Source organism: Astyanax mexicanus, chromosome 17 (assembly GCF_023375975.1).
Source record: "Astyanax mexicanus isolate ESR-SI-001 chromosome 17, AstMex3_surface, whole genome shotgun sequence".
Taxonomy (NCBI): Eukaryota; Metazoa; Chordata; class Actinopteri; order Characiformes; family Acestrorhamphidae; genus Astyanax; species Astyanax mexicanus.
This window is the reverse complement of record NC_064424.1, coordinates 47,354,509-47,381,166: the sequence shown is the minus strand read 5'-3', so window position 1 is coordinate 47,381,166 and position 26,658 is coordinate 47,354,509. Positions and strand designations below refer to the sequence as shown.

Here is a 26,658-nt window from a genome sequence, read left to right as displayed (position 1 = left end):
GAATGCAATCAAATTCTCAGACAGTTTTCTCTGGACAGTAGAGACAGTTACTCCATTATAAGCATGATAAACTCTATTCTGCTTGTCTGCTAGGATCAGAAACTGCTGAGATCATCCTGCTTACCTGCCAGAAGCAGATGTGGCTGTCCGCGTTGGAGTAGGTGGCCAGGTAGCGCCCGTCTGGAGCGAAGGACACGGCAGTAATAGGGCCTTTATGTCCATGGATGTGCTGAAGGAGAAGGAAAGATAAAGGGAGCAGGTTATTCACTGGTAGATGAACCAAAAAGACCAAGGCCATCACTTTAGCAGTCACACTTATTCTACTATTAAGATGTAAAGACAGTAAACAAAGTAATACTAAAAAAAAGAAAAACATAGAAATTAGAAAATGAAAAATGCAAGCACTGGAGCAGCTGTAGTTATAGCTAAAAGTACCAAGCCTGGATATGAAAGAGAAAGATTAATTTAAGGAGGTCTACAAGTCTGCTCTTTAAATTAGAGGCCATTTACACAGCACATACACAGCATCAGCCCAGAAGTGTATGACTTGGGGACGGCTTCGCAGCTAAAATCAATAAAAGACAAAAGATGCTCTTCACCTTCTGCTACTCGAAAAAAAAGTGAGCAAAAACAAAAGGCTGATAGAGAAACGCATGCATGGTCATGATATGTATGTTTGTCCGAACAACTCTGTTTACTGGACCACACATCCCATTGCAAACCCTGTGTGCAAAAGTGCAGCAGCGAAATTTCTACGTTCAGCTTCACACTACACAACTATACAATATATAAAATTACTTTCTTGCTTTTGCACCAGACCAATCAGAGGAGTCAATGTTTTTGCCTGTGTGAAAATAAACCATAGAAATAAACGCTCCAATCAAGGAAGTAAACAAACTCATCAACTGATTTAGACCACAGAAACCAAATGTAGGTGTAAAACGCTCTAAAAGTGCCAATCTAAAGAGATTCTAGACGTGAAGAGATTTTAAACATGTTATTGATTGCTGGATCTTTATATTCATGAATTACTTTGATCTTCCCAATCGGATTGTTTAAGTATAAAGGTGGATAAATTATCTTAATAATAAATAAACAGGTGTGATGTAACAGGAAATAGCTCTAATTACAGGAAAGCAGTCAGTGTTGATGCTGAGGATGAAAACATGCTGTGTCCCAGGCTGGCTAACAGACACTGAGTGTGAGTGTGTGTGTGTGTGTGTGTGTGTGTGTGTGTGTGTGTGTGTGTGTGTGTGTGTGTGTGTGCGCATATGGGGAAAACGTATTCTCCAGTGTTTGGTAATCAATACCACATAATCCGAATAAGAGCAGGCGCACGGGGGCGTGAGAAAAAACACACACAGGACTTTTAATTACAGTTACTGCTTTACATACAACAACCCTAATCTACTGCACCATTTAAGGTGGAACAGAATTTCTGAATTCCTGCATTTTAAAAGATAAACTGTATTGTAGCTGAATATTTGAATGTCCTGAAATCTGAATATTGCTGTTTACAACCAAACATAACAGAACCTTCCTCTCTTAGGCCAAATCGCAATACTTAAATTAAATTAATTAATTAATTAAAATATGACAACCATTGCATTTAAGTTTGTACGAGACACAGTGACCTAAACGTAAGTTTAAAAGTGATGCTGAATTTTCCCGCTCCCCTATATCATAACATTCCAGCAGATTCACCTACAGAGCACTGCTATCAGCTGCTAAACACTGACGCAGTTATTTTATATTTATTTATATATTTATTTTGACAATGCAGCAGCTTAATAAAGGGTGTTCCATTTCTAAGGGTGAAGATTTTAACCACTCAGTTCTAAGGGGTAGGGTAAAAATGGGATTGGGCCTCTCTCTTTCTCTCAATAATTTACCTCTTTTTTTTACTGTGCCCTGCAGCATATTGACGTTCTGTAAAATGCTATCTCGTCGGCTGAATCTGGGTAGCAGGTGTTTTCCAGTGGCTGGGCTCGGCTGGACAAATGGACGGGGCGATGGTCCGGATTTTAAAATGTATGTCTGTATTATCAGAGGGTTACAAAGTGCCCGGTGTGCTGTGTGCCTCCAGCTCTGAAAACCACAGCCCACAACACTGTACTGTCTTCCGTGCAGTGAAACCCCCTCTGTTAAAATTTTGCATTTTGGCACTTTTTTATGCATTTCAACAGACAACACCCTTAAAAAAAGGAGTTTCCTTGCAAGGTAAATGCAAGGTCTTTCGACTTCTCTCAGTATAAGGCAAAGCATTTTCAGAAGTTTCAAGAAATGTAAAAAATATGAATGAATGAATGAAGCACAGATGAAACGTTGCAGCCAATTGCGCACAGCATACTCACAACCGGAAATAACCATCTACCTGAAGGATTGCATCCAGCACTGAGGAGAGCTGACCCAACACAGGGTGCCAATCCATATCTGGGCACACAGTCATACACACTATCGCACCAGGACTATTTAGAATAGCCATGTTTTTGGACTGCCACAAGGAGAACCCAGAGAGGGACTTGAACCCAAGACCCCACCAGCGCTGAGAGACAAACATGCCAACCACTAAGCCACCATGAAGCCACAAAAAAAATATGGTGTACTAGGAGCTGGCTCTGAATTATATCCATAAAAAGCAAGTTCTTTCAGGCTTTTTTTCACACAACGAACAAAACAAACTATTGTAACATGCGATTGTGAAACTTTTATACAATGCCATTATCTTTAATGCACCCACGTCCACTCTCATCACCAACACACACACTCATATCAGTGCTGTCACACAACACTCCCGACAACATAATTACAGAGTCGGACTAATAAACGTCATGAATCTGTCAAATCAACAAACGCTGCGCCATTCGAGATGCAATCGCACGACTACGAAGATACGAAGAGATTCAGTGTTTCATCAGATCAGTCAGAGACATGTTTGTCAACTCTGCTCTCGGGGGTCCAGAGTCCTTCCTCAGCCGTAATGCAATCAGCCCTCCTGCCTGTCAGCCTAAAAACGCTCCAAAACAGCCTGATAATAAAAGGGGGATGAGATTAGGCTCCTCGCACCCCGCCGAGAGACGAGAGGGGGAAAGTAATCTCTGACAATTAAAGCCCAAATGAAATGAAACCTCCATCATCTCGACCTCGTGGTGAGAAAATCACATTTATTTGGTGTTGTTTTGGAGCGCTGACGGAATCGGGCGAACGTGAGCGAGTAGAGGCAGATATTGCCCTGTCACATCAGTACAGACTGAAGTACGAGACGCTGGGATTTTTTTGCGTGACTTAAAAATCAATAAACTGTGATTTCATATGATGTTTTCCACCCCCACGAGAAGAGTGGGCCTGTTTTTGGGTTGCGGAGGGTCCGGCGGGCCCGAGCTGGATGTAGCGGGTCAGATTCTACTGAAAACGGGATCAATCTGTCCATCCGGGAGCAGCAGAGCGAGGAAAAACCATTTAAGGCGCAGCAGCCTGATCTACTGTCCAGCCTGAGGGTTCCCCTGAATAACGTCCCTCTGAGAGACATCCCAAACCCCATACACCCGAGACTGAGGACTCTACAGCGGTGGACTTAAATATATAATCGTGAGGACAACTTGTTCTAATTAAGACTCAAGTGTTTAATACTGTATATTTAAAAGTACTGGCTAAATTGAATTATATTAATATTAGGGGCCAGTCTCTTAAAAATATATAATTAGAACAATATTCTGTGATTAATCATGATTAATCACACTTGTTCTTATTAAGACTTAAATGTTTAATAATGAATATTTAAAAGTAAAATAAAATAATCAATGTAACATTGGCACACTAGAATAATATTTATATTAGTGGACAATTAGAGGTAAATTTCTTTAAACAACAAAAAAAATATTAATAAGAAAAATATAAATGGAATTATATGTATATTAGTGTTGTATGTGTGTGTATGAGAGAGAGATTACTCATGTCGGTTTAATAAATATGTTGTGTTAAAGTCACTGTTACGGTTACAATTTAGAAAAAGGTATCAAAAAAGTATTGTTTGGGTATCGGTATCGATTTCAAAGTATCGCATTGGTATTGGATATATTAAAACGATACCCATCCCTAGTCTCACGTACAGTGAAGATGTCAGAGCAGGTTTCAAGACAGTGTATCTTTACACTGTGTATCGTAACTCTGGACCATCTGAGATAACACGCACACACACACACAGGCCAATGAGAACGGACATTCCTCAGAGAAAGATGTGTTTGTAGATGTGAGGCTCTGGGTATGTTTGTTTATATTTATCTTTTGCTATTTTTCTGTATATGTGTATGTGGTGTGTGTGTGTGTGTGTATGCGGGTGTGTGGTGTGTGTCTCAGCAGAGGAGCTGTGGGGTAAAGATTTAAAGGATAAGCTGGAGGTGGGAGCCGTGACAGTCTGCCAGTGGCCAAGACTCCAGGGGCCCAATTAGAATCACACTCAGCTTCAACCTCAACCTCTCTCCCTGTCTCACCGTCTCTCTGTTTCTCTCTGTCTCACTATCTCTCTCACCCTCGTTCTTTCTTATTCTATCACGCTTTCCTTTTCTCTGTAGGCCTTACAAAATAGACGTAAGTAAAAGCAAGCAAATGAAAACTGCTTCATAAACAAATCACATGAGGTTCAGTGAGACGAGACCCAGGGAGATGGGAGCAAATATCGTCAAAGAAGGAAGAGGACAGTAGGAGACAGGATGAGATGGGAGGAGAAGATATGAAAGCACATGATAGAGGGTAGAGACGGGTGAATATGGAAGTAATGGGGTATGAGATTGGAGGAGAAAAGGGGATGAGATGAGAGGAGACTAGTGGAGATATAACGTGGCAGAAGAAGAGTAGATGAGAAAAGACTGTAGGAGATATAAAGTGGCCGGAGAAGATGAGAGAGGAGGAGATGAGAGGAGAAAATAGGAGATAGTATGAGTTGAGACGAGACTGGAGGAGATATAAAGTGGCAGGACAAGGTGAGATAGGAGGAGATGAGAGAAGACTAAAGGAGAAAGGAGGAGAAAAGAAAAGGCAGAAGCAGGCGGCAGAATACAGGATGGAGACGTGACGGGAGAAGGAAGCAGGAGATGGGAGAAAACAGGAAGAGAGGAGACTAGAGGAGAAAAAAGGTGGAGATGTAAAGTGATGTTAGAAGATGTTTAGACCTGGGAGGAGAAGAAAGGAGACAGAAAGACACAGAAGAGAAACCTGAGCTGAACTGAGAGTCTAAATGCTGGGAAGTGACGGGAAAGTCAGAGAGACACACACCAGGACACAGGGATCCCTAAAGATGCTTTCTCTGCTCTCCTGGACACACACATACACACACACACACACACCGTTTAATTAGTAAGCACAGTTGGGTGTTGAAAGGAGATTGCTGTGGTGAGACTGAGTCTGTCCACTTCATGGGAGCGGATCAAAGATACAGCAGATGGCCGTGCAGGCAACACACACACACACACACACACCAATCAATCAGGCATAACGATAAAACCACTAAGTAAGTGTGAAACTGAAGAGAACTATTCTGTGATGTTTAAGGTCAGAACATCTCCAGAACATCAGACAGGTCTTGAGGTGTGTGTTTCTGGTATGCAGTGTCAATACCAACCAAAAGTTCTTTAAAGAGGAACAACCGATGAACTGAAGAGAAAATCTTGTGTATACTCCCTTTAATGCCACACAGTAACAGACACTATTTATGTCCAAACATTTGTGGACACCATAAATCTTTTTCCACCACTCTTTCTCTTCTAACAGACTTCTGCTTACTGCAGCCAAAGTGTTTCTATTATCGCTGCACGATAAATCGTTTAAGCATAGTCATCATAATGTGCATCCTATTACATGCAATGCAATGTGACTATTGCACACCAGGTAACCACATGGCCTCCATCCACATGTTGGGCACGTGCTCATAAACGTGAGCACGTGTGTAAAGATGTGCACCTCAGTCCAGCACAGTTTAGCAGTGCAGATATTTCCAGTTACAGCTGAATTCACACTTTTAATCCCAGAAAAACAAACGCTCTTATTTACCTTTTAAAAAGACATTTAAATGCTGATTAAAGGGCTGGGTGTGGGCGGGGCTAGTGACATCAGGGGCCCTGCATTATTTAATATTGTGATATAATCAAAAAAAAAATAATTGCAATGTAAAATATGCTTAAAAATGTAAATATTACTACTAATTGTTAAAATTTTTTGTAAAAATGGACACTTTTTTTTAGTATGACTCGATAAGTGAATCTCAAACATGTCCCATTAAGAACTGATCATACCCCCCCACACACACTTTTTCCTTTTCTCTTCTGCTTTTAGTCAATGAGACTTATTCTGCCCGTGTCTGAGACGAGGGTATTATGGGATGTGAATATGTGCGGATGGCTGGGGTCCCCAGACAGCGATTTGAGAATGATTTGATCTTGAGGACTGTAAACAAGCTAAAATCAATCCTTCAATCAATTCTGCTGTGGGCCTGAATCTAACTGCTCCCACACACACACACTCTCTCACACTCACACACACAACCTCACACACTGCAGCTGCCTGGCTCTGAGAGAAAGGTCTGAGTGTGTGAGAGAGAGTGTGTGTCTACATAAAACAGCACTCACAGGAAACACACAGGGCGTCACTGATATGATTCTGGGTTTAAAGGGACAGTTTGGCCTAAAACTGATCCTAAACTGATTCCCCCTTAATCCCAAACACAGTCAGTCCGTTGGGTGCCTGAAGTTTACAGTAGAGTTTAGATTGGGCCTAAAAATATATATTTTTTTTAAACAGAACTTAAAATGTCTTAATGTTTCTGTATAAATCAATGGGTGGCATGTAAGCAGTTGTATTAATTTGATTTACAACTGTGTCTGTGTGTGGTACAGTTAGACATACATATATATGACATATATATGTGTAGTGTGTATATTTATGTGGCTTGGCTTGTACAGTGTGTGTGTGTGTGTGTGTGTGTGTGTGTTAGACAGGGTCAGTGTCCTCCTAGCTGTATTGATTCAGTCTCAGCTGCAGGCAGTGAGGTGCACAGGCCCAGCCACGGCTCATAATCCACACAATGTCCCACACACACACTCACACACACACACACACACACACACACACTATGTATGACAGTGTGCACTGAATCCTTTGCTGTGAACAGTGCTGAACCCCATGTTACACCAAAATTTGGTCTAAAACAAAACAGCTAGTTTTGGTCGTGGACCACGGTGACCATGGTCTGGTTCTTCTGTACTGTAAAAAAATAAAATAAAAACTGTGATAGATGGTTCAGATTAGAGTTTAAGCAGTTAAAGCTATCAGCCCCATTAAATAAAAAAAAGAAGAAACTGGAACCCAGAATGTATATATTCATGTATATGCGAATACTTCACTTTTGGAGGGAATTGAGGGGTTTTCAGACAGTCCTACTGACAATATTTCTTTCATCTCATGTGTGTGTGTATATGTGTGTGTGTGTGTGTGTGTATGTGTGTGTGTTACCCGCAGGATTTGGATGTATAGAATCAATATGGCCGCTGTGAGGCAGGTGTGTATAATGGACAGTGTTACACACCTCTGACTGAGAGCGAGGTGGGGATGGGGAAACTGCCCGAGGCATGTTTGTGTGTTCCTGTGTGCGAGTGTGTGTGTGTGTGTGTGTGTATGATGAATGTAAATGCATGTGCATGTTGGCTCATGTTCACAGTGTTGCATCTGTTTGTGTTTTTAAAAAGACTCTTGTTACACTGTTGATCAAATGTTTTGCGCCAAATAGAAACGCTTTTGGTTTAGTTAAAAATAATGAATTGTATTTAATTGTATTTAAACACAGTGATTTAATGGGATGTCCTGTAGTAAACAGAGTTGCTTGAACCTGAGCGGAGAACACTTAATTTTTAACCGAACTGAACAGTGCCGGTGTGAAACGCGCTCAGTGTTTAGCACAGAGTTGGGATGCAGAGCATGTTTACAGTGTGTGTGTTCTGATGGTGGGAGGTCGGGGGTCCAATATCTCTAATAGCCGAAGGGAGAAAGCACACTTTTCCACCGCTCAATACCACACGCAAAAACACACACCACACACATTAACACACACCCTCTGGCCTTCCATTTCCTGAGTATACACTACTACTATTATTCTTACAATATTATTATTATCCCTGTCTTATATAATATAGATATTTGTTAAATGCCCTTTTAAATCATTTTGGTGGTTTTATACAGCACCAAACTAGGGTTATTAATCAAATAATATTTATATTTTTTTTAGCTCAATATAAAATCTAATTATTATTTCTGTATTTTATTATATTATATTAAAGTATAATTATATGTTGTTGTTTTTTTATGTTGCACGGACATGAGCAGTGAACGCTTCAGAAACGGCATTCAGTGTGACTTGGAGCAAACGCTAATATTACTATTATTATAATTATAATATATATATTCTAAATAATAATAATACACCACGCACATTAATGCACAGCCACTGGGCTACCATTTCCTGAGTTTACACTATTATTATTATTATTATTATTATTGCTGTTTAGTTAATATAGCTATTTAGTTAATGCCCTTGTAAATCATTCTGGATGCTTAAATGATTTAGTTTGATTCTTCTGTACAGTGGAAGAACATTTTAAGGCCTACTGTCTTTAAGAGTCAAATAATCTCTTTTATTACTATATACAATAAAATGATTATTTTATTATTTGTATTTTTATTACATTATCTTTAAGTATTATGATAGGTTTTCTGTTTGATCTTGCAAATAAGGATCATCCTCAATGTATTCTGGCTTTAAAAATGCTGATTATCAGATTGATTAATTGATTGATTGATTAACAGATTAATGGACTGATTGGTAAAAAAAAAAACATTCTGTTTTTATTTTGTATTTTTATGTCCTCTATTGCTGATGTACATCATAATTCACATACTTATGTCTCTTTAGATAAAAGCTTCATTATGTTTTCTATTAATTAGTGTATATTTTGTATTTACTACGGTGAGGGACTATACACCTGTTCACCTGTGTTTTTAATGTCATGTCAGAACAAACCTGATTTTATTTGACCGTATAAACCTTAAAAAAAATCAAACGACAGAAAAACGTGGATTTTGACAGAAATTTCAGGATAAAGGCTGTTTAACAAAAAGCTGAGGGGATTTGATTGCTGGGGTTTGACTGAGTCGAGTTTGGCTACAATAACACTGAAGTCGATAAGAAAACCACAATAATGATACCAATACGTGTGTGTGTGTGTGTGTGTGTGTGTGTGTGGAACTAATACATAGAACAAGTGAACATGGTGCACACACACACACACACACAAGCTGCCTTTACTCCAGCCTCCTTTCTGTAATTTTCACTCCCTCATGCTTTCTCACAGCCTCTCACTCACACACTCTCACAAACACACAGTAATACACACACACACTGCAACACACACACACTGATACACACACACACTAACACACACACTGATACACACACTGATACACACACTGATACACACACACACAGTTGATTGTGGGGTGAGGGGGGCGTGCCATTGTTATTAAGAATAAATTGCTTCCTCCATTGAGCTCCTGCAAGATCTACTGCAGATCAATGAAACACCAACTACCCACACACACACACACACACACACACACAGTTACACACACACACACACAGTTACACACAAACACACCCACAGCAATTGTGGTGAACAAGAAATAAACCATAAACGCTTGTAATCGGCTTGTAGACTTTTTTCTAGCTCCTGATTTTTCTCTGTGTCAGAGACCCGACTCTGTCCAAATATTTATGGACACCCCGAATTAAAGCTCTGCTGCTTTACACCACGCCCACTGCTGACACCTGATCACACCTGCTACCTGCAGTACAGAAGCACTACAGCCAATAGAATAGGACTCTCTACAGCAGAGAACAGGGAGGGAGAATTAAAAGAGAAAGTTTTAAGGAAATCATGAAGAAGATGAGTGAAGAAGACAGAGTCTGAGAAAGAGAAAGAGATGGAGAACAGAGAAAGAGATGAAGAAGAGAAGGAGATGGAAAAGAGAGAGAGATGGAGAAGAGACAGACATGGAGAAGAGAAAGAGAGCGACATGGAGAAGAGAGGGAGAGTGTTTGGTTTGGCTGTAATGGAAGGGAGATAAAGGAAATACAGCGGCATCATTTCAGCGAGAGGAAGGACAGAGTCGGCTCGGGGGAACTGTTCGTGTGTGTGTGTGTGTGTGTAAGATATATGTCTAAATATGTGCATTATATGTCAGTGGGTAAGGTGTACATGCAAACACAGTGCTTTTTCTACTCTTTAAACTTTTTCACTTATTATTACTATTATTACTTATTACTACAGCTCTGCAGTTTGTAACAAACCAAAACCAAAGCGTGTATAAACTGGTAGAGTTGTGATTATTACAGGTGTGTTAAATTAAACACCTTCCTGAGTGTAAATTAATAAATGCACTGGGGGAGCAGGTTTGCCTCCTCCAATATGGCCGCCACACAGACACGCCAGCTCCAATTTACAGTGTCAGTCATATATGTATATATGTTGTCTATGACTACACGCATCTATACGATGTGTACTTGCTCCTGTGGCAGGTGGAGACCCCTAGTGGACGCCTCCGGTACCACATGTAGCTCACGAGCAAATATGTGAACCATAACGTTCAAAACGCCGCCGATTCTCCAAACAAAAACACGACCAAACAGCAGCCTGACATCTGTACTGAGATCGATCCTGAACTCAGAGCCAGACATCATCAGAGCATTAGTGACATCTGACCACACACACACACAGCTATCTACGTCTGCCACGGCAAGCTTAAATCCAGCATGTGAGGAATCACGCTGTGGGCACCAGCGTCATGCACACACACACACACACACACTCAGGGCCAACCCGCCGCATGCCCTGCTGTGTCTCCAGGTCATGTTTCTCTCTCTCTCTCTCTCGTTCACTCTCTCCGGGCTGCAGGAAAAGAGGATGATGGGTAAGAATCTGATGTTCCGCTACAGTGGCTCAGACACTGCCCACATCGATCTGTACGGTGTGTGTACCGCGGCGTCCCCCGATGCCCCCGTGCCTCATCATCCCTGCCCTGTGCCCTCTGCTACCTACCTGCTCCAGGACAAATCACCCAAACCCCCACAGACACACACACACACACACACACACACACATTTATCGATCAGAGAATGCTCACTGAAACTCACAGAGAGAGAAAAAGAAAAAGAGAGAGAGAGCATATGAGGGGTAAATCAAGGTGTATTTGTTTAGGTAGGTAGACAGACAGACCGACCGACAGACAGGTTATGTGAGGATGGATAAGTGGATGCATATATAGATGAATAGCAGGGTGGTTGGATGGGTAGGTGAACAGATCTAGGGACGGACAAATGAATGAACAAATGGCTGAATGAATGTATAAATGGATGGACAGTAGGACGGATGGATGGTGGAATAGGTGGACAGCAGTGTGTTCAGATGGACAGGTGAATAGTTTGGTGGATGGAGGGATGGGTAGATGGATTGCTACACGAACAGAGCAAATGGATTATATGGGTAAATATATGTATAGATTTAATGATATTAAGTGATAAATAGGTAGATGGATGGATTGGTGGACCAACCATATTCATATATAAATGCGTAGATGTACAGATGGACAGAAAATGAAGAGTAGATCAGTAAATATATATATTTAAGGTGCTTGTGCTTTTCTAACCTGACACTTTCCTGTGCGAACATCATACAGAGCCACCGAACCCTGCCGAGCTCCAACAGCTACACGATAACTCCGATCACAATACGCCACCATGTAGAACCTACAGAGAGAGAGAGAGAGATTCAGCTCCAGCTCTTAATCAGAAAAGTGTCAGACAGTGGATCATTTAGTGTTGTCTTTTACTCAGATGTTATGCATATCATATTCTGCATATATTTTCACAATGTATCACGATATATGCACTGGAATATATACGTTTTGAAAGAAAGAATATGCTATAGATTTCCGCCACTGTACTGTACACACACACTCACACACACACACACTTACTTGCAGATGGCAGGGAAGCACTCAGAGAGACCCTTCTTCTTGACCAGAGAGCCCTCAATACAGTACATAATAATATCCATCACCTACAGGAGAGGAGAAAAGAGAAGGAGATATAGAGAAGTGGGAGATGAGTGGGAGATGGTGTTTATGAGGAAATTCATTTGTCACTGAGTGACACTGTAACATGTTGCATTACACTGTTCTGTACTGTAATGTGATGAGTGCACTATACTGGAAATGATGTGTGTTAATTCATAATGTGTGCTGGGTGATTTGAGCTTTAATGACGTTAATGTTGAGATTTACTGAATATATTTTCCTTGATTTTGCTTAATGAACAGTTATTGTATTTTGCACAGTAGTGCACTGCAGTGTTAGTTGAGTACTGTACTAATTGTAGTGTAGTGCACTATACTGAGTGTAAAGTACTATAATGTGTGTAGCATAGTGCACTATATTGTGTATGGAGTCCTATGGGCAGTGTACTGTACTATTTGTAGTATAGAGCAATATACTGTGTGTAAAGTACTATACTAGGGCTGCACATGAACAATGCTATGATTATATATATAAATATATATATATACACGTGCTGTCTTGCATCAGCGATCTGGACTGACCAAGAACTGAGTCAGCACTTTAGAGTCAGCAGATCACTTAAAACCAGAGGAAAACAGCAAAACAACAATAATCTGCCCTTTAATTAAAGGTAAAGAAGAGAGTATTTTTTTGTGATTAAAAGCATGAATTCAGCTGTAACTGGAAATATCTGCGCAAAACTGTGCCGGACTGAGGAGCACAGCTTTCAACAGGCTGTGAAGCAGCTGTGTTCACAAGCACGTGCCCAGCCATGTGGAGGCCACACTGCTACCTATGCTATGTACTGTACTGAGTGCTGCACTGTGTGTAGTGTACTGTGCTCTGTGTAGTAAAGTGCACTGTATTGAATGTAGTGCTGTATCTCAGTACCTCCACCAGCAGGTCCACTACGTCTGAGGGCATTTTCTCGATGAGGATCTCGATGACCCGCAGGATCTCGGTTTTGGCGCGGGCGAGAGTGGTGGTGTGAACATTCTGCTGAGACTGAGACCCCTGAGACTGCATCGCTGTGTGCCTGTGCACCTACACACACACACACACACACAGCCACAATAATAATGATATTAATTATTTAAGCACAGACATTTTATTAATCTGTTTATTAAAAGGAAAGTGAAAGTGAACTAATTGTGAAGTGGAATGAATATTAGAAAATCACAGTTTTCAAAATTGTAATCAAATAAAAAATATAAAAAGTGTGATATGCAATCAATACTTTCTGTAGGTCTTTTGGGGTGTGTCTCTACCAGCTTTGATCAACAAATATATATATTTTTTTATCTAAATCATTCCACTGTAGCTCTGGCTGTATGTTTCGGGTCATCATCTTGCCGGAAGGTCAATCTCTTTTCCAGTCTCAAGTCTTTTGCAAACTCAAATGAAGTTTTATGTATATACCCTTTAAGGTTAAAGGGTATATACCCCCCGTCTATGTAGGTGATGACGCTGACACAGATCTCTAAACTGCTGTATGAACCCAAAATGAACTGGATCAAATATATGCAGTGAAACAACAATAAGACCCTTCTGGCTACAGACTCGGGTGCAGATGTTCAGGTGTGAAAATGCCCTAAGTTGTCTAGATGTTTAAATAAGTTCAAAAACACAAAAGTGTGTGTGTGTGTGTGTGAGATTCTCTGTGCCCCACCTCCTTGGCGATGGTGGTGATGAAGGCCGGCGGTCTCGCTGTGGCGATCAGAGAGAGAGCGTGGCGAGCGGAGCGGGCCGAGTCGGCCGCGGGGTTCAGGGGGAGTCCCATTGTGATGCTAAGAGAGAGAGAGAGAGAGAGAGAGAGAGAGAGAGAGAGAGAGAGAACGAGAGAGAGAGAACGAGAGAGAGAGAGAACGAGAGAGAGAGAGAGAGGGAGCATTAGAATATATAGAGTGGAAAGATTAAACCCAGCTTATAATGTCAGCTCAAGGTCAATGGGATCACTCAGACAGCAGCAGCATAATGGACTGAGGACAATACACACACACACACACAATACAGCCTCGGTACACACACACACACACAATACAGCCTCGGTACACACACACACACACACACAATACAGCCTCGGTACACAAACACACGTGCTCTTCACACGCCAGCGTGCAAATCGCACAGTCAACTGTGTCTGTGTGAGGCCTCTTGTTAACAAATCACCCTATGCTCTGTGTGTGTGTGTGTGTGTGTGTGTGTGTGTGTGTGTGTGTGTGTGTGAATATGCATCAGGCCTGGAGCTGACAGAGGCGGGTGAATCAGGGTCAGATCAAAGTGTGTGTGGTTACATGCCCTCTCCAAAACACACGCTACCTCTCTTCAGTGTCTATAGTGTGTGAGTAAAGAAAAACTTTGATTTTACCAAATTGAAATCCTCTGGAATATAATCAAGAGGAAGATGGATGATCACAAACCATCAAACCACCAAACTGAACTGCTTGAATTTTTACACCAGGAGTAAAGCAGCATAAAGTTATCCAAAAGCAGTGTGTAAGACTGGTGGAGGAGAACATGATGCCAAGATGCATGAAAAAAACTGTGATTAAAAACCAGGATTATTCCACCAAATATTGATTATTTCTGAACTCTTAAAACTTTATGAATATGAACTTGTTTTCTTTGTATTATTTGAGGTCTGAAAGTTCTGTATCTTTTTTGTTATTTCAGTCATTTCTCATTTTCTGTAAATAAATGCTCTAAATGAGAATATTTTTATTTGTAATTTGGGAGAAATGTTGTCTGTAGTTTATAGAATAAAACAACAATGTTCATTTTACTCAAACATAAACCTATAAATAGTAAAATCAGAGAAACTGATTCAGAAACTGAAGTATATAAATTTGAAGTATTGAGACAAATGCTCCTAAGACACTGAGTTTAACAGAGTATTAATGGGGAAAGTAAAAGCAGGTGTAGCTCCATATTCCACACGAAACAGCTTGAAGAGAGAAAACATGCTGTGAAAAATCTGCAGAATTAGTAGTTATTACTGTGTTTAAACAGTATTTATATTTTGCAACTTAATTATTGAGAATATTTGAACTTCACTGGAACATTTACATTCCAATTCCAAGTTCACCGCTCTCTTTTCTAAATTATCATAATGTATACAATGCATACATAAAGTATATAACGTTTTTTATTAAGGTAATTGAACATTTTAAAGTTGAGTTAGAAAGAATCTATTTTTGGGGAAAGCAGTGTATATAACAGGGATTAAATGATTTTAAAATGACAATAATATAATAATGTATATTGTATATCATCCTAACCAGGTGAAATAGTTATTGTAAAAGGCTTAATTCTGATTGGCCGTTCTAAAGCAGAACTTGTGTTCCCCCCCTGACCCTTTAACCCACACTGTTGACTGTATGGATCAATGGGAGGCAGGAGGGGGGGTGCTGGCCGGCCGGGGGGACGGATGTTTACTGTGAGTGGAAGCTGCTGCTGCTGCTGCTGGTGAGGATGAGGATGAGGATGAAGGAGGAATTGTTGTAGAGGAAAAATAAGTTGTTTAAATTCTCCTCCGCTCTTCTCCTCAGGGCTGCAGGAGAACAGCAGAAGAGGGAAAATAACCAGCGGCAGAACAGATCTGTACAGCTGATACACACAGCTCTACAACAAACACACCGCCGCTCCCTACAACACACCTCTACTATATATATATATATATATAAACACACTATAACACACAGCTCAGCACAGGCTGGATACCCCCCCCCCCCCCACACACACACACACACACACACCGCAACTCAAGTAAACTCAACAGAGATAAAGAGAGACGTTTTAGGCAGATCTGTATCCTGACTCCCAATTTTTTCAATAGAATCAGATTTATCAGTTTAATATATATATATATATATATAAATATTGGACTAAAGTTTATTCACAATCAGATTAAATAAAGACTTTAAAAAATGTCTGGATTTTTATTAGTAAAATTAAACATTTAAAACATACGATTTTATCACAAAACTGTGTTTGTGAAAGTCCTATATTGTTCTAGCATACACTTCTTAAAGGATGACAACTGCGTACTAAATATATTAATAGAAACAATATATTTAAAAAAAAAGAAGAGAGTGAGAGAGAAAGAGAGAGAGAGAGAGATAAAGAGAGAGAGTGAGAGAGAGAGAGGGGGAGATAGAGAGGTAAAGATATAGATATAGATATATATATAGAGAAAGAGATATATCTTTAGCTACAGTGCCACCTAGACTTGTGTTAGAATAGGAGCAGAGCTGATGAGACGCTGCATCAGTGAGCAGTAACACACTCGCACACTCGCACACTCACACACTCACACACTCACACACTCGCACACTCACACACTCACACACTCACACACTCACACTTCTTAAGTCTGTCAGCAGTAAATGTCGCTGTGGCAATAAAATAATTTTCAATTACTGTTTAAACACTTTCTTTTTACAATTTATTTTTGTTAGAGTGGGTCTCTAGTGTGTATGTGTGTGTGTGTGTGTGTGTATGTGTGTGTATGTGTGTGTATGTGTGTGTGTGTGAGAGAGGGTAAGCGAGAGTGTGATCGTTGTAAATAAGTGACTAATTGACAGAGCCGGCGTCTCTAACGGCATCAGCTCCATCCCTTTGCCAATAGCTGATCAATGACTTCGATCAGAAGAGCGATCGGCATAAAGCAGACCCACCACTACACACACTCTGTACACTCCTGCTGAACACTCAGCCTCTGATCAGCTGCTGGAATACACCACAACATGAACACACACACACAAGCTGTTTTATGGGGGGAAAGATAGGATTTCGGCTTTTGCTCATGAATATTCATACATGCAAACATATCGCCTCTGATTGGCTAACAGCACTGCAACACCAGGAGGCAGCGAGACAAACAACAGTGTACACTAATAACAGTCTTTACAATGTTCATATGTTACTTTATAACATGTGTAATAATGCCCTGCTAAGTGCAGTTCAGCCACTGACCTAGTCTTAGAGTCTCTGTAAAACACCAAATCCACCGGAGATCCTATTTAAACCTGTAGTTACACACACACAGAGGTGGGTAGAGTCCAGGTCCAAAAAGCAAAATGCTGAGTGAATTTTTTACTCTTAACCAGTGTAAACAGAACTGTTCTAAACTGTTTTTACACCTACCTATCTCAATTGTACTTGGCTGGTGGTGTTTTTCCTCCATAGACTAATTCTAACCATTTGTTTCTTAGCTCTGAATTACTGGGTAAAGAATATAAACACTGATGTGTTATTCGCACAAATAACACAGGAATGAACTGCATGCTGTTCCTAGCGCTGTTAGTTATCTCCTATCTGACGAGACGGAGCGCCGCCCGGCTTCAGCTCTCTCTGTGGGCGGTCCTGAGCCAAGGAACTCCTTTAACGGTAATGGTAAAATATGGATAAAATTAGTTTTTTACTTAAATAAGGTCATTTATTTTTTCATATTTTTTTTTATTAGATCCGACTCAGACAAAAGAAGAAAGAATGAATAAATGAGCAGGTGTCCCAATACTTTTGTCCACATAGTGTATAAAGCTTAAAACACAGAAATACTGAGATCAATATCTGCGTCTCCTGCACAGACTAATGGTGCTAAAGTGTGAGGATTGCTCTGTGCCACACACACACACACACACACACACACACACACACGGCTGATAAGTGAATTTGCCCTCATAAAAAGACAGGCCCAATTGGTGGTTCCAGTGTGTGTTTAGGGGTCAAGCTGAGGAGGACGTCACTGTGCTGATGAGTCACAGAGCAGAAAAAACAGAAAGGAAGAGAAAAATCACTGGCCACTTTATTAGAAACACTTACCTTAATCTAATGTAATGTAAATGTCCAGGAATGGGGACATATGTTTAATTATTTAATTGATTATCTTTTTGAAATTCAGTTTGTTGTGTGTTTAAGGATTAGTAATAGCTGAGGGATTTAGAGCAGGATGTAAACAGTCAGAATATATCTGATATATCATGCATGTCATACGGTAGTAAACTATAATATTATATATAATCTGTACTATTTTTATTTTTTGTTTAATAAGTGTTCATTATTATTTTTTCTTTTATATTATTTGTGCTTTCTGTTTTACATTTTACAGATATTTTAATCTGGTCAGATTTTGCTTTAAAAAAAAGAAACAAACACTTACTTTTGATACTATAATAATATTATAAACACCTAAATGGCCTGTATGTGTTAGCTCTCCTGCAGTCCTGCCTTTATTTCAACTAGTGTTCCTGTTTAAGCAGCAGGTACTAATAGGAATTAATGAAGACATATGATTTTGAGTATACGCCAATATGCCAAATCCTTAATTATTGAAACCACTTCATGAAAAACAGCCACTTTTTAGTACTAAACATGTGATACCCATATAAATATAAATTATTTTTCTATTTAAATAAACAAACTAAAAAAATTGTCGCACAACAAAATGATTCTATGATTAATCATAATTTGAAAACGCGTGCTTGCTATCGTAACGACGGGAAAAGTACACCTTGCGCAGCTTGAAACACTGTAAAAGTCATATACTTATTCTCTTAATTAATGATGGGTGTGGTTAATTAACTTTGGGCGTAACGTGAAATAATAACCAATCAGAGTGTCTCTTACTCATCATTACCTTTAAGAGTCAGGTGAGTTGTTTTATAGTAAACAACTACAGGTGTAATAAAAACATCCTAAAAGTCTGGTTTCCTCAGAATTGAGCATTTAAAACCAAATCCATTAAACCAATAAATGACCAGTTTGTCTCCGTAAGCATTTAATTTAAAGGAATTCTGAAGAATCAAATCTGCAGTGAGTAAAAACTCCGGGTCTGTTGTAAATTCAGGCCTGCAGGTCTAATCTGATCAGATCTGATGGTGATATTTTGAGTTTTGTTCTAATTGGAGGCGTCTCCACCCCAAACCCCCCCGCCCCCCGACGCTCGCCCTCAGCCTGAAAAATGAGCGCCATTTTGCCGTAACCCTATTAGCACGAGCTCCTACCAAAAAGGCAGACATATTTGTATTCATAATAAATTTGCTGAGATAGGGTTTCATCTTAACGACGTGAGCGCAGGCCGGGGGGATCCTTCATGCCCGGCTCTAACCTGGTTTGCGGGGGACCTAGTGAAGGTTAACCTCCAGACATATGGGTCTCCCTCTTCCTCTTAAAGGTCCTGCCGTACAGCAGCGCAGACATCATTACATCATATTAATGTCCTCCAATCACATTACAGCCTGCCTCCCATCCGTCTGCACGTCCGGCCCGGCGGAAGCTCACGATTGGGTAAGAGAGGCGGTGGTGTTGTTGTTGTAGCGGAGGCTGATGTTGAGTTGAAGAACCAGGTAGCTTTAGCCTGTCATTAACCATTAGCTATTAGCCATTAGCAGAAACATTAGCAGAAAAAAACTTACCATATTTTTCAGACTATAAAAGGGCACCAGATTATAATAAGGCGTACTATCAATAAACATCTAGTTTCTGATCTATTTTATACATAAGACGCACCGGATTGAAAGGCGCATTAAGCGACACCAGTAACGATGCCTAAAATTTGGTTTAATTAAAAAAAAAAAATTACTCAGCCACTCACCCAACACACTCATTAGTAACTAGTGATGCCCCGATTACCAGGAAGATGAAGACTACCACACGCCTCCTCCAACACATGTGAAGCCAGACTCGCTTTTTGAACCTCTTTGCAGAGTAGCATCACAGCGCTAACGGAGGAAAGCGCAGCGACTCGGTTCTGATACAACAGCTCACAGATGCAGCCTTGTGCTGATCCACATCACCCTAGGAGTGATGAGGGGAAAGAGAGAGCTCCACTTACTGTACTGTACCCACCCAGAGAGAGCAAGGGTCTCTCGGGGCTCAGGTAGCTGATTCCAATCTAGTGTACATGAACAGGATTCGAACCAGTGATCTCCAAATCATGTTGGTAGCACTTAGCCCTATGTTTCCTTTTTAATGGGGAAGCATCTAAGTAAAAAAAAAAAAAACTGTAATTTAAAAAAAAATATATATATATATATATATATATATATATATATATATATATATATATATATATATATATATTATTATTATTATGTGCTGGATGTTAATCTACACAGATTTCTCTCCTGACACCTGTTTATTTGGGTGAGTTTCAGTGGAGTTTCTCCAGCACTAATGCTGGGTGCAGCAGCATTAGCATTAGTTGCTAACCACATTGCTAGCAGGATGTACATGCTGCCTGATAGCGCTACACTGAGAAACCCTGAGTGTTCTGGTAAACCAGGGTGATATAAGCTAGCGGTTTATCCCATGTAGCTTGTTTTATCACGGTAAAGACGCAGACTCCAGTCTGATATACTCACCTTTAAATGGCGAAAGAGCTAGCACTGGGGTTAGCGGCTAATGCTAATGCTTTATAAATCTGCCTCATGGTCTGGACTGTGTGTTGTGTGTATGTTAAGTGTAGTGTAGTGTGTGTGTGAGATACTGGTGTACTCACTTGGTTAGCTGTTTCTCTGCGTCAGCGCACAGTTCCAGAAGACCCATCAGCACAGCCGACACGTCCATATACGGCTCCCACACGGTGAAGCCCCGGCCAATCAGATCAATGGCTGTGCGCCTGATGGTGCTGTGGGCGGGAAGCTTTGGGCTGGGCGGCTGCAGGAGGAGGAACGTCAGAGCTTTACCTGAGAGAGAGAGAAAGAGAGAGAGAGAGAGAGATAGAAAGAGAGAGAGAAATTATATACATATTTCAACACATAACAGACAGATTAGTGTCTCTTTGCTATCATAACAGCAGGAAAAGTACACCTTGCGCAGCTCGAAACATGCAGAAATCATGTACTAATTTTCTTATATAATCATGTGTGTGGTTAATTTTGGACATAACATGAAATAAACCAATCAGAGCGTCTCTCTGTTGCTCATCATTCTCTTTAAGAGTAGATCAGGTGAGCTCTGTCTTTGGTGGATTGCTATTGTAACGGTGCAGCTACCTGGACGTGTTCAACAAACTCTTCTCAGCAGAGGAAACTGAGCTGCTGGTTGACGCTGTGAAGGAGCTCCAGCAGCTCATTTACGGGAACAGCAATGTTATTTTATTTATACAAGAGATGTGGATTCATTACTGTATACTACTGTACACACACACACACACACACACACACACACACGTACAGAAGGAGGAGACAAAGAATGGCTGAGGGTATGGTGGTGTGGTGGTGCGGGTCATAACATGCTGGCTGCTATAACTGTATTGGTGTGTGTGTGTGTGTGTGTGTGTGTGTGAGAGTGTGTGTGTGTGTGTGTGTGTGTGTGTGTGTGTGTGTGTGTGTGTGAGAGAGTGTGTGTGTGTGTGTGTGTGTGTGTGTGTGTGTGTGCGCGTGTGTGTGTGTAGTTTTTTATCGTGGCTGAATATCTTCTGTCCAGACAGGGGATGACATAATGGAGGCTGGTTTTCTTTTTCCTTCTCTTCACAGCTTTAAATCTTCACGCTGGCCATGATGCCAGACAGAGAAAGACGTTTAGGGGACACTGTGCTGAACTGTACTGTGTGTGTGTGTGTGTGTGTGTGTGTGTGTGTGTAAAGGGTTGCATACACTGAATTACTAGTTGGCCAGGACATTTACTAGTTCCTCCAGAAAAATAGAAATCATGCCATTGTATTGTATTTTTTTTCTAAAAAGACAAAAGACAGGATTATTTTCTCAGGGGGTTCTGGGTAGTTTTCTCTTTTATGGGTTTTTTATCCTCTGTGATTTTATTCCCGTCCAGAACGATCATGTAGGTGTTTTTCTCAGACGTCCTCTGAGAAAATTACAGGCTGAATTATCTACAGTTTTTCTCTGAACTCTGTGCTCCTCCGGTAATTTTAGTCCCGTCCGGACGCACATCTCTGAGTTTCGTCTCCTCACCTTTAATAAAATATATATTTGTCCACTGCCGCGCACCGTAATTACACTTTGTGCGCGCTACGGTTTCCACGGAGATCCACGTTAAAAACACAACAGTGACTGGAAATGGAGGAGCAACTGAATGCTGTGATGTCATGTGACCGAGAAAAAAGCTAAAAAACTCACTGATCCTCCTGTTTTTTATTTGCAGTCTGGATGCAGGAGTTTTGTCACTAAGGAGTAGAAGTGTGAAATATTTTACACAGACGAGACGCCCCCTGAGAAACTAATCCCTTTCGGATAAAGCTTTAAATGATTTCTTAAGTATCTGCAGATTCCCTGCAGGTGTAAATACAGCAGATCTAGATTTATTACTGTATACAATTTTACAGAAAAGACACACACACACACACACACACACACAGAAACCACCTATAATCTCAGCTAATGATGAGGTAGTGACACACACCTCACTACCCCTCACAGAGATAACTGCGGTGTGTGTGTGTGTGTGTGTTGCAACAGACGTCCCAGTGTGACAGTAATAAGAGGTTTGCTCTACTCTATAGCTCTCAAACACTCAGCAATCAAGAGTGTACACACACACACACACACACACACACAGGTGATAAGAGGCTTTAATTTCCAACATATACCACCTACAACACACACATGTAATCTGTGATGCTGTGTGTGTGTGTGTGTGTGTGTGTGTATAACGATCATGCACAGTAATACTGTGATAATTGTTGAAACAAGTAAAAAAAAAAAAAAAGTCCATAGTGTAAAAACTAGCATTAGCAGTTTATTTTGGATATTTTTGGTTATTTAAGCTTTAAGGGATTTTTTTTACTATTTCACATCATTTTATAATTTATTTTAGTATTGTATTATATCAGAGTCTTGGTAATTTACTGTTGATTAAAAAAAATATACAAACATTTGTTTTATTTGTATATCTGTATTTTTTTATTTGTTTTAGGTTTTATTGCTTTTACTGAATGTTTGAAACAGAAATATCGGTAAGCCAAAAATACTCTGAAATACTCTGAAAGCCCCTAGCATGCACGCACACTCCAGCTGGACTGGTGTTTATGATATGGCCAAAAAAACTTGATGTGCAGTAACGCTGTTGTCAAATTTTAATTTAATATATTGTATAAAAATATTAATTTTATTCAGTATTTGGATCGGCTGCACTTATCTTTCACTCAGTATAATAAGCAGTAATGTAGTGAGTGTTCACTGCGGACCTCAACCTCACTCTACATCCAGCCTCATGTATCACATGAATACAGTCTACAGTGTGAAGAGCGCCCTCTGCTGCTGCTCACAGGTAATGCAATTCACTGATCTTCACAATGGTATTGCTAATGTTTCTGTCGAAAGTGAAAACTCATATCTTACAGCCCTAATGTGCATCTAAAAACACACACACACCCACACACACACACACACACAGACACACACACAGACACACACACAGACACACACACAGACACACACACAGACACACACACACACACACACACAGACACACACACACAGACACACACCAGACACGGCTTCTACAGTGTGTGTGTGCATGGCGCTCTGATCAATGTTTATGTTGTTTGTGATGGATCAACTGCTAAATAATCACAGACACAATTATCTACTCTCAGACACAATTTATCTCCGCAGCCACGGCAACAGGTCGCCAAGTAACCAGCCCGTCAGCGCTCTTAATTACCACGGCAACTGAGGAGAAGGAGGCGGGGTAATTGATGTGGACAGAGGAGAGAGATTCAGGAGAAATACCTCAGCACAGCTCTATCTGCACAGGCTGAGAGTGTGTGTGTGTGTGTGTGTGTGTGTGTGTGCACATTTTAAGTGAGTGTGTCGTGAATATGCTCTGTCTGAATATCTGATAGAATCCTGATTACTGTAGATGATGAGTGTAAAACTGTGTTACTGTGAGACGTAGTTTTAATCAGCCATCTGTACAGACATGTACGCGAGTAGACTGATAATGTACAATATATACACTTATCTATAACCACATTCCACTATAACCAACATGACACTCAGCTCTACCCGTCAATACCCGTCTACCCGAAATACTCACATCTCAATGGCCAAAAAACTAGCAAAGTTAATGGATAATGCTAATGCTGCTCCAGCACTGCTAGCCGAGGGTAACAGCAGGCTACATACAGGTCAATACTACTCCCCTCTGAATGGCTAAAGAGCTAACACCTAGCGCTGTTTCTGGGCAATGCTAATGCTGCTCAAATAGTGCTAGCCGGGGTTAACAGCAGGCTACAGGCTGCTAACACTCACCTCTGAACGACCAAATCGCTACCGCTTAGCACAGTTAGCAGCTAATGCTAATACTGCTGGAGAACTAAACTAAAACTCCTGTATAACTCTGTACTTCAGTGGAGTGGCTTTACTGCTCCTTAATACCTGACTGATTATAAGGAGCACTGGCCATTTTTGGGAAAATGAAAGTATTTTAAGTGCAACTTATATTCAGATAAATACGGTAATGTAATAAAAAATTAACAGCCATTCACAACTTGCATTAGCATGCTTCCTGGTTGATCCAGGATCTTCTATGAACACTTGTGTTCTGATTTCTCATTTTCTCAGACTAAGTGCAGATCATGAAGATTTCAGAGAGATAGCTTCACTTGTGCTCCAGTCTCGTTTATCTCGTTTATCACGTTTATCACATTTATCACATTTATCACCTTCATCCATTAGCTAGTTGATAGTGTTGTAGCGTGCTCAGCTAACCCGTGCGGACGGTGGACGGTGTGGTCGCTCAGTTCTTATAAACTTTGTACCTTCAGTTCATATGATCAGATTAAAAGTGAAGTACGGAGCAAAAATAAAGCACTTCAGATTCAAAATCCCACACCTAAACCCCTGTAACTGCACAGACCTCCCAGATAATTACTTTAAAACACGACTACAGAGGTTAAAGCGCTGGAGCGGGCCGATACCCGCACCCTGAGGGTGAGCGGAGTTAAGAGCAGTCAGGTTCTGTTGGGTAAGTGAAGAGCTCGCTCAGAATAATCCAGCCTTTGATTCTGCAACACTCAGACAGACAGAAATCTATCGGCGGTGGAAGCCAAACATATTGAAGAGATGTAACCTTTACAAGATCAGTATATTCTTATTCCCAGCGCGGGACCCCCAGCCGCGAGCAAAGCCGAGCTGAGAGAGAGCGAGACTCGAGCTTTTACTGATAAAACATCTGATCTGATTCACTCTTAAAGCTGTAGTCTAATGAGCTGCAGAAAAAAACACGGCATTAAAACTCACTTTACAAAACTCGACTGATGTAGAGGGACAGAAATATGGCCAAAAATATTATATTATAAAGATATTTTCTTATTGAAGAAAACATCAGGGAATCTGCAGGTATGAGGAAATTCAATTTAAGACTTTTAATACCACTCAAACACGGTTTATAAATTAAAATTTACAGAGTGTAAATAACTTATTTTACTCCAGATAATAAAGGACAAGGCATTTTAATCGGTTAAGATCAAACAATAATTAAAATAATAATATAATAATAATCAAAAAGTTTACAGACTTTACAGCAAGTTTTTTTTACAAACAAGTATTTCTAAACAAACATAAGTTTTGCACAAAAAAGGAACTTTTTGTATGATACCTCGCAAAATCTAAACACTGTATTATTCAACTGTAACAATAGAACATTAATAAGCCTAAAGTTATAAATGTAGATAACTGATTATAATCACAGCAGCCCTGTAACGGATCATGAGCGGAAAATACAAATTGTCCTCTAAACTTGCAGCCCAAGCAATTCAGCAATTCTACTTTTCCCTTTTAATATTAGGACATTATTCTGTAATATTACAACTTTACTCTGTGACTTTTCCTGGTAGGCTACTGTATTTTTTGCAATGTTTTTACTTGTTTTTTTTAAGATATTGAAGCCAGAATAGAGCATTTTGTTTACAATATTAAACCACTGTTCTTGTTAAATACCTTTAATTGCAGGGGACTGAAGTATTTTTTAAGGAAATGTGCATTGCTTTACATTAACTAATCATTTTCTTAATTTACATTTAAAAAAATATTGTGAGAAAATCGAATCGTGATCTCAGTATCATGAATCGAAACGAATTGTATGCAGAGCGTATTGTTACACCTTTAATATTTACCCATGTAATTATAATCTCGATAAATTTATAGATATAGATCAGAACTGTTGATTTTACTCCAAAAATATAACATTTATTTTTTCGGAATATTTTTTGGAAAAAAATAGCTAAATATTTCTCCAATAAAGTGAATTACAGAGCGGATATAAAACGTAAAGGCAAATTCTCTACATGTTCTGTGATTTTTTTTATGATTCTCTAAAGTCTCAGTTTTTGTTTGTTAATTCTGGTTGTTCTAAAATCTGCACTTCCTCCATCAACCAATCCGCACACTGAAGCATCTCCAGCCCACCTGGATCAGCAGGTCTGGGTACAGCAGCAGCGTTTCAGAGTCTTTCAGAGCGTTTCTCAGCGACTGCCGGAGGAAAGGTGCATCACCTAATTACCGGCGGCACGGCGGCGGATTTATCGGCGCGGCGTGATTC

General features: G+C 40.2%; 1 protein-coding gene and 2 long non-coding RNA genes across 4 annotated transcripts in view; 2 read left to right on the top strand and 1 right to left on the bottom strand.

Annotated features, from left to right (window-relative positions):
• The window catches only part of LOC125782410 (uncharacterized), a 318,736-nt gene that overhangs the window by 31,917 nt on the left and 260,161 nt on the right, over positions 1-26,658 (top strand). The gene's annotated exons all lie outside the window — the stretch shown is intronic.
• LOC103046282 (WD repeat-containing protein 7) overlaps positions 1-26,658 on the bottom strand; it is a 153,251-nt gene that overhangs the window by 6,174 nt on the left and 120,419 nt on the right. For both annotated transcript variants that reach the window (XM_022676682.2, XM_049466318.1), the window contains 6 exons: positions 20,654-20,840; positions 13,823-13,940; positions 13,045-13,197; positions 12,076-12,158; positions 11,746-11,845; positions 125-229 (listed from right to left, as the gene is read on the bottom strand). In XM_022676682.2, the coding sequence (XP_022532403.2) occupies positions 125-229; positions 11,746-11,845; positions 12,076-12,158; positions 13,045-13,197; positions 13,823-13,940; positions 20,654-20,840 (746 nt within the window). The remainder of the gene's footprint in view (positions 1-124; positions 230-11,745; positions 11,846-12,075; positions 12,159-13,044; positions 13,198-13,822; positions 13,941-20,653; positions 20,841-26,658) is intronic.
• On the top strand, positions 171-3,600 carry LOC111193955 (uncharacterized). The gene is made up of 2 exons (XR_002650835.2): positions 171-259; positions 1,918-3,600. It is a non-coding gene; the product is annotated as an uncharacterized LOC111193955 (long non-coding RNA).